The following is a 15,672-nucleotide window of genomic DNA, read 5'->3' on the forward strand; positions in this document are numbered from 1 at the left end:
TTCACTATCAATCTGAATTTTAATATGTTGAAAGAGACCTATCAAGGAACTCTCACGTGGAAGAAAACTATGGACAAAATTGTCTTTATTATAAAAATGTCACTCATGACTAAAATTATCTAAAGAACAAAGTGTGTCACCTGCAAGTACTCTGAGTACTGACCCAGTGCAAACAGAGCAGCATTCTGAACCAAAGGATTTTGATCTGAAAGACCTTAAAGGACATATTAAACAATTTGTATTAAACATGGGACAAACTTTAATTACATTTTAGGTGGCTCGAGAAATATATCTTGTCATGAATTCTCCATACATTTTTCGCAAGTTTTTGTTACCTTTACCTGAAATTTCTCAGTTATTACTACTGTAAGTAAGTGCAATTACCTGAAGCATGCTATTGCCAACAGTGGACAAAAAGCGGTAATTTACATGCATTTGGCATTATCACACTTTCAAGCTTTGCTTCATTCTGTTGTTACTTTTTATCACAATTAGCATTTTCTACTTATTATTAATTCAGCATTCATCACATTGTACTTGGATTAACTGAGGATGACAGAAGTTTCTGTCGAAACATGTTTTGTAAACTCAAACGCTTTGTCGTTTTCTTAATATTTCTGACTTGTCTGCTACTATCACGACCCAATTGGCCTTACGGACACCAAACTGTTTCTTTTTATCCATACCTCTACAGATGGTCTGCAAAGCAGCTTGAAGGTATCTGCAATCCAATAAATTAACCAAGTTATAGCAAATATTTCAATGCAGTTGTTTTGCATGCTTGCCATGGGTGGGGAGGGTGGCACTAATTTTATTGTGTTCTTGAGTAACACACTGTAGTCTCAGAATGTCCTCTCTGTAAACATGCACTGCTACGCAAAAATGCCAGGAGAGCATTAGACAGTCTAGCATTGATATGATTGATGGAAAACAATAACACTCCTAGTGAAAACAGCACATGCAAGTGCTGTAAGTGTCTCACTTTTTCAAAACAACCCTTAGTAAACTTACTATTGCACAACAGTTCTATCAATAGAACAGAATCAAAAGGTAACCCCTGTTTTGACTCTTTCCAATTGCAGTTTTGTATTATTGTGTATGTTTGCGACATTGGAGTGGTTTTCAATAGAGTGTAAAACCAAAACCAAAGTAATTACTTTGGCCAATCACAAAGGACACACAAAATCAAGCCAATCAAAATTGGAAGCATAATACATGTAGCTGAAAGAAAGGAAAAATGTGTGCAAGTGGGTCACCTTTGGTTCTGGTCTTACTTCTGACTAGCTGATAAAGTGGCACAAGTTGTTAAAGCCTATCGCAGAGAGTACTAAAGCAGAACTAATTCAAACAAATTCAAATTATTTTCAACAATCAAGTGAAAACTGTCCTAAACTTATCAACCTGTTTCTGATGTAGTCTGCACATCCCTCAGCAAGCACTGCCAGAGCTATTAGTGCTGCCTTCCTCTTATATGGGTCTTCACTTCCAAGAGCTGGCTGCACGAACTGCATCTGAAGGTAAGATTGAAAACAACTTATTAAACAGTCATGTTTTGTGTAAGTTCTGTCCAAGTTAAGTTTTGCATTGCTAGAGCCCAACACAAGTGTAAGTTTGAGAGTACTGTAAGTCCTCGAATTGGCGCCTCCCCTCAAATAAGTGTACCCCTTCGAATAAGCATGCCTTCTATTGGCCAAAATTTTAAATAAGCCCCACCCCTCAAATAAATGCCCCTCCCCTGTTTTATGGAAGAGTACTGAGACAATTGCAACAGAGGATGTATAGTTTTGGTTGTCTTCAGTCACAAGCAAGTGATTATTGATGCATTCAATCACTGCACATTGACCGTCGTAACGGATGGTAGTGAAGATCTGCTGATTCATTGCCTAAAGCCCAGCCAACCTAGTGCAGCAGGCCTAGACCAGCTAAAGGGGTTACATTACATAGTTCTTCAAGAGAGACAGGATCCTTCTGAGACTTCTGAGGGACTGACACATACAAATATTAGAAAAAAACTGATCATAATTATCTGACCACAATTTGGGAAAAAATAAATAAGCCCCCCCCCCCCCCCCCTCAATTAAGTGCTTCCCTCAAATAAGCGCCCCCTGTCTTCTCCTAAATTTGAAATAAGAGCCCCGGTGCTAATTCAAGGATTTACGGTATTATTGACTGAGTCTTAACATATAATGCCCTTTGAATTCTCAGAACTGAATTTACAATGAAAATTGAGATTTTCATGAAAAAATAAATCTGAATGATCTGATTAAGGGATACTACAGGTGTTGGTTTTGGTTAGTCCTTGACAATGGGCAAGTTTAAATCACAAAATGGCAAACTGACAAAATGACACTGCGAGTAAGAGTATGGCAAGCCGTTTGTAGCAAAATTTAATCCTTGCGATATATGTTTAATCCTTTAAATAACGGTTTTATTTAAAGATAGAAAAAGGCATTCAATCCAATGGTAAATAAAATTTTTGGTTCAATTCAATCTTTTAATTTTCACGATTCAATCCAATACCTGGAATATTGATTCAATCCAATACCTAAAATATTGATTCACTCCAATACCTGGAATATTGATTCAATCCAATACCTAAAATATTGATTCAATCCAATACCTGGAATATTGATTCAATCCAATACCTCGAATATTGGTGCAATCTAATACCTGAAATATTGATTCAATCCAATACCTCAAATATTGATGCAATCTTCCTGGGCCGGGTGCGACCAACAGGAACGAGAGTAACTGAGCACTAGAGAGCACTGAAAGCATGGCGGGCGAAGGAGAACTAGATTTAGAAGTTGAGTTTCCTAAGTTTCTTGCAGACATCTTGGATAAAACGGAAATAATTTTTGAGAATTTTGACTCAGAAGTTGCAGAAGCGCACGCCAAAGTTCTTGATCAAATCATTAGTCTGCTTAGGTAAATGAGACGTTGCTACAACCGAGACACAAGGGACACAGAAAATTTAGATTCCATTACTGCCGCTTTTGTAGATATAAGTTAACCAATTTTTACGAGACAAACATATTTGTTTATTAAAAGCTGTGTGTGCTAGCTTTTTGTGGCAAATAACATAAACTGTGGCAAATTTTGCTACCACATTGGTCTTTGGTATTGTGCATATTTCTGCTGTCCAATCATGACTGGCACACTAAACTTTGAACTGTAAACAAAATTTTTGCTGTGCCGTGTGCACAGTCAAACATGTTTCTGACAAAAACTGCTTGTGTAAACCTGGCTTTAAGTTATTTTTGAAATAAGAACCTTTACATTTTACAAGACAGCAATCATTGAACATTGGAATGTGTTTTAAGTTTTTCAATGTTGTTGTCTCATGTTTTGCATTATTTAACCCACATGTGGTGCTTCTTTCCTAAAAACAATGTTTTTCTTGATCATCTATGGCAAACATGGCACCAATTTGTTGTGAATATTATCGGGTACCCAGGGCTCAAGGCTAACACTACTGCTAACTAGCCACACATTTCAGTTTTGAATAGTAGATTTTGCACTTTCACTAGCCATTGTGACAATCATGATGGAATGGAGTACTGGTCGACTGGATGAAAACAAAATTGAGAATTATCCTGACAAAGTAAAACTGAAGAGAATAGAAACTAATGAAAACAGGGAAACTATGAGTGGATTTCATGGAAATAATTGCCTTAATAAGCATATGATAAATATTTAACTATTAAAGGGAGATAAAAGAAAATGGCAACACTGATAAAAGCACATCAGAGATTGAACATAAGCATATTCAAGAAAAGCAGGATTCGTGTTTGTGGGAGTGAAATTTTCTTAGTGATTATTATTAACATTTTAGATGCAACAAGAAATGTCCAAGATTGACCACTCTTATAAAAAAGTCAGTGAAGCTGTGTATGAAAAAGGCTGGCTGGTGCAAAGTTAGTTTTGGCTAGTGACATGAGTCCTGTTAGTAGCCATTACGCCAGTGCACCAAGAGGTTAGTCTTGTCTCCTGGGTACTTTTGAAAATAAGATAACAAATTAACCTTGCAACATTTTAACATCTGTTTTGATAAGCACCTGAAAAATCTACAAGGCAGAGTAGTGCACATGGCAGTTATCAAATGCCCTGATTTCTCTTCAGTTTAGTTGTGTTGCTAGAAGTTAGGCATTCTGTAATTCAAGCAGTTTCTGAATTTTGTATATCAATGAAAAGGAAGATGAGAAAATAATTTACTTGATACAGGGTGAGGTTTTCTGTTGTGAATTGAGTTGCCAAAATACTTTAAGGGCCATAATCTCCTTTACCCAGCCCACACACATGTAGTATTATGCAATTGTCAGTTGCCCAAGTTTAACTGTCACTAGTTCTAGAGCCTCTTGGAAGATGTCTACTCCCATTTGACTTGATTATCTTAAGGTTACCGTATACCTTCAGGGGTGTCTAACGTCCAAGCGATGTAGCGCGTCCGGTTTAAGATGTAGATACCTAAACCCCTATATCAAATTAAAGCTTATAGAGCTGGCTATCAAACCATACCAAAAATTTTGAAATAAAATGAAGTGCCGATTTTTTCACGGCCACTAAATGCGAACGTCCTAATCACCTTTTGGAAGCTACAAGTCAAAGCGAATTTTGTTTTTCGCCAATTTATTTTTTTCCTCGGTTTCAGGACAAAAAGCGCTAAAAAAGCGTGTCTGCGTTTTTCCACATTCAATTGCAGTAAAAAGTTACAGAACATTTTCAAAATAGGATTTAAAAAATGTGAAGTGATCGTACAAAAATTGCTCTCGGAGAAAAAATATGTCGAAATAAACAATTCGCAGACACGTTTTTGTTTTTTATATGTTAATCTAGCTACTGTCCAAATTTGAGGGCAATTAAACAAATCCCCTTTGAGTTGTAACTCTTTAAAGTGTCTGCTTCAAGCGAAAAAATTTATTCGAGAAAACAGCGCTAAGAAAAATCTCTTGCTTCGCAAACAAACTCCGCCCACAAACGCCTTCAACTGGGTTCTCAGATCACTGAGCCAATCAGCGCTTGGAAAATTTACTACCATTAACTCGCGGTTAAATTTACGCGTGAATCTCGAAAAAACCCTTGTGTTTCGCAATGCGCTCAAGGCAGAGAGATAATTTTTCTGTAGCTGGGTTTTTCTTGAAGCTGGTCTGGCAAAATGGGGAAGACGAAAAAGGATACGAACGCTAGAGTGGCTGGGCGACGAGAACAAACTGAACAAAAGAAAGCGCGGCGGAGCAAATGTGCATGGATAATATTCCAATGGATCTCAATGAGTTGGGCGATTCATCAGTATCGGACTCAACAAAAGAGTCAATGTAAACATCGCTGTTATAGCTGTCGAGTTCCCAAATTTTTACAGAATCTTTCTGTACTCTTGACTCGATCTTTTCGCCCGCTTGATATGATAGCTATAGCTTCATCCGCGAGGCCAACTTTCGCTTCTTCACTCATTGATGTGTTTTCATTCGTTCTTCGCTTTTTCGAAGTGGTAAACAATGTTTTCCGTGGCCCATGTTTACTTATAACTTAATAGAATTACATCTAATACGAAAAATGCTTGGATCTGAATAGCCAGCCAATTCGTGGTATCCATATATTCCCGCGAAAGTAGTCTCGGTTGATTGCGTACACGTTATAGGGCTGTCAATCAAGAGGGAACTTTTACTTCCGGCCGTAACGTAAAACCTCCATTTCTCCGCCAATATTGAGTTTTTTTCAATTTTGTTTTCAGAAATTAGAGATTACTCTTCGATCATTACTTTGAACCAAAAATCCAAATTTGAAGAAAATTGCCGATCTGAAGGTATACTGTAACCTTAAGGGATCTAGCCTTTCCAATACAAATGACTGCAATGAATCATGTTGTCCCAGGTCAATTTCTTCAACTACAACATTGTTATCATTGTCCAATGAAGTTGGACCATCAGGATCATCACCATAGTATTCAAAATCATATGAATTTCCATTTGAAAGGGGGTTTTCAGGTTGCATCATATGATTAAGCCACATTTGGTATGGCAACCAGTATTTTTTCTGTTCTTAAATTTTGGTGGTTGAAAGCTTCAGTGAACTGGCAAAGAGCAAGGTTTATCCTTGGTTGAAAAACTAAGTGTAAGGTGGAAAGATGCACTGAATTATCAGTGTCCAGGATGCCTGACAATTCCATACTACACAAAGTGTAAAAGTACAAGTGGGAAGCACAACGGAAACAACCCTCCACAATCTTTCAATTCGTTGGTTGTGTTGATGGTCCTGCAGTGAAGCTGCCCCTCTCCTCTCTTCTAACCTGCTCCATTGTATCGCACACACCAACGTTTTCAACACCATGATCTACTCGTACTCTCGAAGGCCAAAATTCTCCATCTCTCTTAACGGCATCCAGAAACAATTCAAGAACTGTTCCTGCTTTATTGCTGGCACTACATTTCAAAAACATTATTCTCCGAGAAAATCCGTCTATACAGCCGAATTAGTATTTTCCATCGGATCAGAGAGTGATGTCCATCCAGATGCCAAAGCGAATTTACGCACCCCATCTCAAGACAGTATTTTGGGGATCTAATTTTGCTAACCTTTCTCTTATTCTTCTCCGTTGAACCCGTAACCCAATGGACTTAAAGAAACCTGCAATGAAATTATATCCATACTCTTGAATGATTTCGGTTCCTTATCAGGTAAGTTGTTGAAACCCCTCATATCTTCTCAGCCATACTCTGTCAATCTTCTGTGAATTGTCCATCTCCAAACTCCAATCATCTTTGTTATCGTTGTCCAGATGAATCCTAGTCCTCAAAGTACCTCGAGTACCTCAACAGGAATTTTAAGAAATGGTCTTCCATGATTCCAACTTCTGAGTCAAAGTTCTCAAAAATTATTTCCGTTTTATCCAAGATGTCTGCAAGAAACTTAGGAAACTCAACTTCTAAATCTAGTTCTCCTTCACCCGCCATGTTTTCAGTGCTCTCTAGTGCTCAGTTACTCTCGTTCCTGTTGGCCGTGCTCAGCCCAGGAAGATTGCATCAATATTTGAGGTGTTGGATTGAATCAATATTTCAGGTATTGGATTGAATCAATATTTCAGGTATTGGATTGAATCAATATTTCAGGTATTGGATTGCACCAATATTCGAGGTATTGGATTGAATCAATATTCCAGGTATTGGATTGAATCAATATTTTAGGTATTGGATTGAATCAATATTCCAGGTATTGGATTGAATCAATATTTTAGGTATTGGATTGAATCAATATTTTAGGTATTGGATTAAATCAATATTCCAGGTATTGGATTGAATCGTGAAAATTAAAAGATTGAATTGAACCAAAAATTTTATTTACCATTGGATTGAATGCCTTTTTCTATCTTTATATAAAACCGTTATTTAAAGGATTAAACATATATTGCAAGGATTTAATTTTGCTACAAACCGCTTGCCATATAAGAGTCAATGTGGGATACAGGTGTCTGTAAAGGTTAACCCTTACAATTCTTGAGAGGTAACCTCTTTTGAGTCGGTGATAGTTAGGCTAACCGGAGCACTATTTAGGCTAACCTTAATGCTGTTTGTCATTTTGCCATTTTGTGTTTTAAACACGCCCCTTGACAACACACCCTTGTTTAGGGTTTCAGGGTCTAATAATAATCACCACCTGGAAAAATGTGTGATTGAGCATTTGTGATGACTCTAAGGTTGTGAAGTCAACTGCAGATGCTGCAGTCCTTTCTTAGAGACTGTTCTGACAGGAACAGGGGCTTGTCTCCACAACAGTAAAATTAGTTCACTTACCAAAGGTGGAATAACTGACTCAGGTGGAAAATGAAGAGCAAGAATATCAAGAACCTAAGGAAAGACAAGCACATTAAATGGAGATCAACAAGACAACCAAATTTCAGAATTAAGTAGTAGTCAGTAGAAGTCATCAGAAGGGTCACACTCTACAGCTGTAGGTTATCATCCCCAGACTTATAGAGAAACAACTTGCATGCCATAACAAAATAATGGTATCGCATAAAAGTACATGCACTGCTCAGTGCATACAATGTAGCTTTCATTTGAGTAGCTGAAACACAAAATAGGCCATTTTACAGTTGTGTGCTTACTTACCTGGCCTCTGACTGCAAGCGAGGCTGGAGGTGACCTTGCTTTGATGCAGACCTCTCTGCTTTTCTTATGTAAATGCCAACTAGTTAGCATAAGAACAACTTGATTTACACAACAAAAACAGTGAGGTCTGTATCAAAACAAGGTCACCTCCAGCCTCGCTGCCATCCAAAGGCCAGGTTACTGAACAGACAACTGTAAAAGGGTCTATTTAAGGGTAGAACCATTCAAGATGCTTGAATGGGCAAAAGGTTAATATCTTAGGATATAATAAAAAAATGTTTGACAACCACACCTTTGTAAAAATACCATTTTACCTGTGAAGCCACTGCACAAGGTCTGCTTGCTTCTGTTCCTTCCTCCACCTCATCATCTTCGTCTTCATCATCAAAATCATCATCTTCACTTGGTGGTGAAGCCATAAGAGGAAACACGACGGACAAGGTTGGCAAGAGAAGCTTGTTCTTCACCAGTGCCTGTTGAAGAAAAATTCTCATGGTCAATTAAACAACTAATATCAATGGAGAGGTTTGCAAATTTCTCTAGTTTAGAAATACACTTAATAGATATGTATACCTCTTTTAACTATTATAAAGACAACATCAAATGTTGAGAAATTCAAAATGAACCATTTGAACCCTTTAGAAATTAGTTTCACATGTATTGTAGAGCATCATTAAACCCTTCTAATGTAGAGTTGTTAACAGTTAAAAAGGTATCCCCCCCTCTACAATCAACAACAACAACAACAGAGAGAATGGGAGTGGCTAATACCTAAAATACTCTATAAGACCACTAACTGCTTGGTTATTAGCACACAGGCAGCACATCTTTTGATGATTAAACTCACCTTGGGTTTGATTCTTGCCAGCCAGCTTACAAAGTAAAGAGCTTTTATTCTCAAGTTGTCTCCACAAGATGAATTACTAGCTATCTGCAATCAATTTTGTATAAATGGCATCATTAATAATATTTATTATTATTGTACTGTTCATAATGCATACACACAGTACATCATATACAACAACCAGAAGCTTAGCTGCACTACTGTTAAACAGTATCCATAAATTCTCAGTATTACAAACCTGAAGACAGAACTCAACCAATGCTTTTAAATGAGGAGTCACAATACTGACTTCAGACTCAACCAGTTCATCAAATATTTCCATTGCATCACACGCTTTATCCTGGGTAAAAATTGTTCAAATATTGTTACAATCAACATCCTAATTTACTAAATTTCTTTACATTTTCATCACAAACTTGAGAAAGTAGTTTACCAAAATTAAAGATCTAAATTAAATCACCTCAGGAAAACATCTTGGCTGAGAACCAAGGAAAAAAAATCTCCCCTTGAAAATCTGATGCCAATGATATATCCAAACCACGAGTTTGGGAAGGAACTACATCAAATTTACAATAGTGTTTTACCTAATATGTCAAACATGAGAGAAAGTGTTTCATCGGGATGTTCAAGCACCAAGAAGAGGGTTGAAAATATGACGTGCAGCAGAGTATTTTTGGATAGCCAATGAAACACTGTCTCAAGTGTTGGATATATCGTCTCAATCGAAACAAAAACTAAGGAGTAAGTGAAGAAAAAAAGACCTCTTTCACAGATGTGATTTTCTTTGTTTGCTATTTTAATGAGTTTGAGAATAGAAAATACACTACTTGTAAAATTCATATGAAGCTACATCCAGGACTGAAGTGGCACATTTTCAATATCCTCACTAGTGGCAACATTGATGATGTCATTTTCCTCTTTTTCACAATATTGTTTGAATGTGCAAGAAGTAAGTTTGTCCTTGTTTGTCTAAATGGTGGCTTGAAGATACGAATTTTATTTTCCTGAGTTAAAGACAATATCCTACTCACTTGCTGTACTCATTTGCAAAATGTTGCTTCTATCACTTAAAAATAAAGTCTATATCTTCGTGCCATCAGGTTGTGTCCTCTATACATTACTAGTAACCTACAAATAACAGTATACAGTGAACAATCACCCACCTCATCTATGGATAAGATTTGATTGATGAATGCCACAACTTTTGGTATAAGAGGTCTAACTAAAGGCTAAAACAGAAACAAAACACAGGTATTGACCACATTTTGATACTGAGGTTGAGGGTTGATAAGACACAAATTAAATGACAGTTACTTTAATACACACAGGCATGTGATTATGTACTGATCAGCTTACAATTTCATCTGTTCCGACACATTCAATGAGGCATGTCAATGCTCTATGGAGGAGATAAGATACAGTGAGTAGTTGTAGTGATACAATATGTGCATAAAAACTGTAACCACAGAATTACAAATCAACAACTTTCTCATTCCCAACGGAAGTCACACTGGTTTTAAATTTCCTTATTCAAAAGAATGATAAAAAAAATCATATCAATCAACACATAAAAGTATTGCTCAGCAATAATCAGTTCTAAATTTTCCATACTTGAACCAAATTCAGGCTGTATCAGCCAGCTATAATAATTTACCCCCACCCCAACCAACCTACATGTACACAAACTTAGGATGTTAAGGACAAACACCATTACGGTTTACCTCGGTATTTTAAGCCCTCAAAGTATCTTTTAGGGCTACACTCCAGAAAACAATAATTTAAAAAACTATGTCATTTCTATGTTAATTGGTATCTTTTATGAGTCAAACTAAGTTTGAGCCACACCCAGACTGGTCTCCTTTAAGATTTTTTTTGACCAGCATCCTGACTTTTTCATACGGTAGGCCCCCCAGGCATTGAAAGGGTTTACCTACAGGGGGTGGTTAAGTGATGGATATGCACCTCACCTTATAGTGTAAAATGGTACCAGTTTACTTTGTTGGTCTTCTAATGTACTGGAGAAAAGTTGGAAGAGGGAGGTGAAATGAGGACGTAGCTGTTCATTGGCTGATTCTGTGATGGAGCTTAGGAGAAACATGCCCATCTGAAATACAACAGAACACCTCAGAACTGCGTTACTACCCTAACTTGAAGGGAATAATACAGGTGGATGAATTTTCCAAATGGATATTAATTTCTAATCTAGCTGACCTCTCTCTGTAGTGGTTGATCTGACTTGATGTGTTGTTGAAGGAAAACAAGCAGTTTTGGCCACTGATTAGCTGGCAGGTCATGTTTAGCTATCACACTCACCTAATATAAGGTAATAAATTAACATATAATATAAGAATTCTGCTTCCAGTGTTGCAATCGGTGATAGACATTTTTAAAACATTTTTTTAATCCAATCTGTTGCTTTTTTAACTGAATTTTTGGTGACCTCTGTTCACTTTCATCAGTCAAGAGTTCACCAGTACAGTATCAAAGTTTGTTATTGATGAACTCTGATGAAGGCGAACAGAGGTCATCAAAATTCAGTTAAAAAGCAACTGATCGGATTACAAAAAAGTTTCAAAAATATAAGAATTCTACTATCAAACAGTTAATATAAATTAAGTATTATTATTATTATTATTATTATTGTCATTATCATTATTTTGCTCTTATTTTCAGGGTTCAAAACATCAGTAACTGAGTGGCATACACTAAAAATTAACAAGTTCTTAATAAGTGGAATTCATTTGTTGTATCTAAATAAATAATTGAAATGTTAAAAAATTATGTAGACGAATGAAAATACATGTTCTAGTTTCACTATAAATTTAAATTTAAGTATCTTGATTTACTAATCATATTATGACATATCTAATAAGTAATTTTAAAAATATTTTCATTCAATGAGTAACTTACTACTTGTGCTGCAGAATTCCTTACAACTGGCCTAAAATTAATCAAAAAATTAAAGCAACTCTTATTAATGATCTATTAATTGAAATGTGTCACTTGGCACAAAGTGGACAGGTAACAGGTAACAAAATTACTGACAGTACAAAACAATCAAAATTTTTCATAGCAAATATTGACAAAACATTACGGAATTGCGCCCATTGAAACACAATTGATTGAACATGTAAATTAGCTTCCAAATTAGCTTCCAAATTAGCATTAGCATGCGTAACTAGATGCAGAGAGGCCGAGAGAAGTCAATCATTAAACTCCTGAGTGTATATCAATGTCAAAACCATTGTTCCTGAAATTTGCTTGCAAAGCCTCGATCTATTCATCGTGTAACAATTCATTGCGTTTCAATGGGTGTGATTCCATAATGATTACCAGCAGGTCAATTTGTTGTTCAGATAATAATTGATTTCAACCTAGCTTACTCTGGTTCTTGAAGCAAGACTTGCAAAAGGGACTCTCTTAACCTGTAGAAAAAATAAAAACAAATAAAATTGGGTTGAATACTTAATAATTATTTTTCTAATTAATTGCATGAAATATTGTTCATACTACACTGAAGATTCCTTTACCATAATTTGCCATTTAACATAATTTCTGAGTATTTTACTAGGAGAAAGGTGAGAGGAAAATGAGAACCAGAATTATCAAGCTCTACATTTGCATTAGGACAATCTTGACATTTCTGCCTCCCACAGTTCTTGCCTATTATTTTATGATTCAAACAGCTGTTAAAAAGGAACAAAAATTTGTCAAAATAATCAATTGAAATATTTTGTGACAACAGCATAGTACAGCGATCTTTGTTTGCTTTGTGGTTACTCCAAATAATGTGTGTGGCCTCTTAATGTGGTTCAATCAAATGTGTGTTTCCTCTACAAAAAATAGGTTTCTTTACTTCTAGAAGTTATTTACTTAGAACTACGCATATGCGTATTATACGCGCATATTTTCCATATACGTGTATGTCAATATGTGCACATATGTGCATATATACGCGCGTATATGTCTCTTTGTTATGCATTCGAATAAGTTTCTTTATATGAAGCATTGTTGGACAAACAAGGGACATTCCTGGAATAAAAAAGCGTTAGGTTTCAACGTGAAATTTGCATATCAATGTTAAAATCATCAATGAACACTTAAATATTTCGAGATTTCGATCGCTTCGCAAGTTCACCGACAAACTACCGTTTATTAACACTTGCTTGATCTTTAGCTGTCAAGAAGTTGAGAAAAAATTGAAACAGTTGCTTGAACTCCTTATTTTAACAAATTGTTTTCATTTACCGAATATTACGTGTAATGTTTACTTTGCAATTTACGGCTGTGAACAACTCACTTGGGCAAAGAATTATTTTGCAAGTAGTCCTCATAGTTTTTAAACGAAATAATCACCTTTGGCTTTACATTGACTCCCAGTTAATTTTGAGAACGGTAAATTATGAAACTACAAGGGAGTTTCGTGTTTCACACATGTTGGCAAATTGCTTGTGAAATGTTTATTGTCTAAATTGATGCGTTCTATGGCCTAGTCGAAAAAATGAGATCTAGTCAAACTAGTCATAAGGTAAATCTTAAGTGATCTAATTGGTTCTTCTTAGTTAGGTTTTTACCGTACAGACCATTTCCATGGAAATAGTCACAACCTATGTATTTTTTGTTTTTGACAGCCAGAAAATTCAAAACAAGCATGACCTGAGTGCCATACAATAAACTAGCATTGCTTACTGACCTAGCTTGCTTGAGCTGTATGAGGAAATATTGGCCCTTGGTCATTTTTGTATGACCTCTGTGCTAGGTCTCTACTGCCAAAACCTCGGGTAAATAATGGTACAACCCTCCTGCTGGGTTAGTAAAAGGTTTACTATGTAGCCTACAAACAGACTCCTTGTTGGGTTTTAAGGTGAGCTAGCTGAGAATGGTCTAGGGCTTCCAGAACAAGCCGATAGTAGGCAAACTTTTTTCTACCCTCACTGGGAGCCTGTTTGCAGACTATTTTATTTATGAGACTCTAAACGAAACAAAATTGAGTCTAACCTGGTTTGAAAATTTTCAAACCAAGACACAAATGTAAACTGTATTCTACTCACATGGCATGAACCTCAGGGGTCAGTTTTGTCCACTGCTTGACAACTCGCCTACGCAACAAAACTGCAGCATATTGTCTCACCTGGGACAAAAAAAACCCATCATATTAGTGAATTATATATCATGTATATTAAGCCCACACTCTCAAACTCTATAATCTCAAACTTCCTGCTATCTCCAACAACAGCTTGTTGTTTCACTGAAAGCTATTCAACCCTCTGAGTTCAATCAAAATGTGATAATGGTGTTAATTGAGAGTATGTATTATTTACTATTGTATCCACACAATTTTGGAGTATTATTCTATATTGCAGATTTTTCACGTACAATTTAATAACACCTTTTCTGAGGAGTGAGTCCTCTAGGAAGTCTTGCTACTGCATCACTGTTTTGGAAACTTTCTAAGCTAGGCCAAAATCAAACATAAATCCTGCCTCTCCCTTAGCTACAGCTTGCCAATATTTCTTACCGTGTCCTAATGTGGAAAATATGCCTCAGGCGCATTAGTGAGCATTAAAACCACATCAACGCAACGTGTAACACGTGCCTTAAAAAAGTTTTTGAGTTTATAATTCAGTTATACATTTTACTGTAAGCCTTGTAGCAGATAAATCATTTTTTAACCTGTTGACTTTTTCAATACTTGACCTTTTAATAAAGCTTTTAAGCTTAATATAAGGCTACTTATTCTTAAGTTATATATATGCTCATGTTGGTTATATTAAGTTTTTAATGACATGGCGATAAACAATAATTAACGCTTCGCTCACAAATCATATATACTAAGCAAAACCGGAGACAAAACTCAAACGGTTCTATTTATAGGCAAGGGAGATTGACCACAACTGATAATCTTACCTGAGGATTTTGAGAAGAGCCAAGCACAGTTACAAGAGCTGGCACAATAGCAGGGTTCTTGAACGCCTCGCGCAGTTGAGCGGTAGCCTGTGTGCATAAAATGCGTCTAAATCACACCTACTTACGATGCCAGAAATAATAAAGCAAGTGATGGATGTACAGTAAGACTTGTCGTTTACCTGCTGTATCACTGTATTGTCAGGAACGAGTAGTTTTTGGAGAATTTCCTCTAGCTCCGCCATGTTCTCCCTGCTCTCCCAGTCCTCTCCCAGTGGTTTGGGAACGTGTACGCCCGCGATACACTTCAGATAGAATCGCGCCCCTCGCGCGAAAGGCAATTTGCACGCTATGACGCACGCGATGAGTGCGACTATGCAATGTTTTTTTCTGCAAAATTTGTGGGACCCAACACATCGGAAAGAGAAAATGTGAAGAAATAAAGAATAGAGGTAAGTCGTTCGTTTAGCCAATTGAGGAATTTGTAAGATGTTTAAAGGCTATTAAATTGCTAGAAATTAGATCGATCACTTTATACATGGTATAAAATCGAAGAAAAACAAATTTGCATTACAGAATAAGGACCATTTTGCTCTTAAGACTCAGCTTTCATTTATCTCTGACTGAAAGACAAGAGGAATAAAGTAGAAAATTGCTGAGGCAAGGAAAAAAATTTCCTTCGAGCCGGATTCGAACCAGCGACCTAAGGATGACTTCACACACTCTACAGTCCTCCGCTCTACCAACTGAGCTATCGAAGGAAGAGATATCCGGAGGGTGAAAAGTTTTATAAATATTGTAATAATAGAACGGAAATGC

The 15,672-nt window shown here is 36.5% G+C and overlaps 1 protein-coding gene and 1 non-coding gene across 2 annotated transcripts in view; both read right to left on the reverse strand.

Moving 5' to 3' along the window:
• LOC145465603 (importin-4-like) overlaps window positions 1–15,148 on the reverse strand; it is a 30,298-nt gene extending 15,150 nt beyond the window's left edge. Inside the window, exons 1-16 of the mRNA XM_081449380.1 lie at window positions 15,036–15,148; window positions 14,857–14,943; window positions 14,001–14,080; window positions 12,333–12,374; window positions 11,860–11,890; window positions 11,161–11,262; window positions 10,917–11,053; window positions 10,306–10,348; window positions 10,113–10,178; window positions 9,188–9,289; window positions 8,953–9,036; window positions 8,420–8,578; window positions 7,788–7,841; window positions 1,402–1,511; window positions 687–721; window positions 141–214 (exon numbers count right to left, since the gene is read on the reverse strand). Of these exons, the coding sequence (XP_081305506.1) occupies window positions 141–214; window positions 687–721; window positions 1,402–1,511; window positions 7,788–7,841; window positions 8,420–8,578; window positions 8,953–9,036; window positions 9,188–9,289; window positions 10,113–10,178; window positions 10,306–10,348; window positions 10,917–11,053; window positions 11,161–11,262; window positions 11,860–11,890; window positions 12,333–12,374; window positions 14,001–14,080; window positions 14,857–14,943; window positions 15,036–15,098 (1,269 nt within the window). The 5' untranslated portion in view covers window positions 15,099–15,148. The remainder of the gene's footprint in view (window positions 1–140; window positions 215–686; window positions 722–1,401; window positions 1,512–7,787; window positions 7,842–8,419; window positions 8,579–8,952; window positions 9,037–9,187; window positions 9,290–10,112; window positions 10,179–10,305; window positions 10,349–10,916; window positions 11,054–11,160; window positions 11,263–11,859; window positions 11,891–12,332; window positions 12,375–14,000; window positions 14,081–14,856; window positions 14,944–15,035) is intronic.
• Window positions 15,149–15,528: 380 nt separating this feature from the next.
• Trnay-gua (transfer RNA tyrosine (anticodon GUA)) lies at window positions 15,529–15,614 on the reverse strand. Its single transcript is given in 2 exon segments — window positions 15,529–15,564; window positions 15,578–15,614. It is a non-coding gene; the product is annotated as a tRNA-Tyr (tRNA).
• Between the last annotated feature and the right edge of the window lie 58 nt (window positions 15,615–15,672).

This window comes from Orbicella franksi, chromosome 13 (assembly GCF_964199315.1).
Source record: "Orbicella franksi chromosome 13, jaOrbFran1.1, whole genome shotgun sequence".
NCBI lineage: Eukaryota > Metazoa > Cnidaria > Anthozoa > Scleractinia > Merulinidae > Orbicella > Orbicella franksi.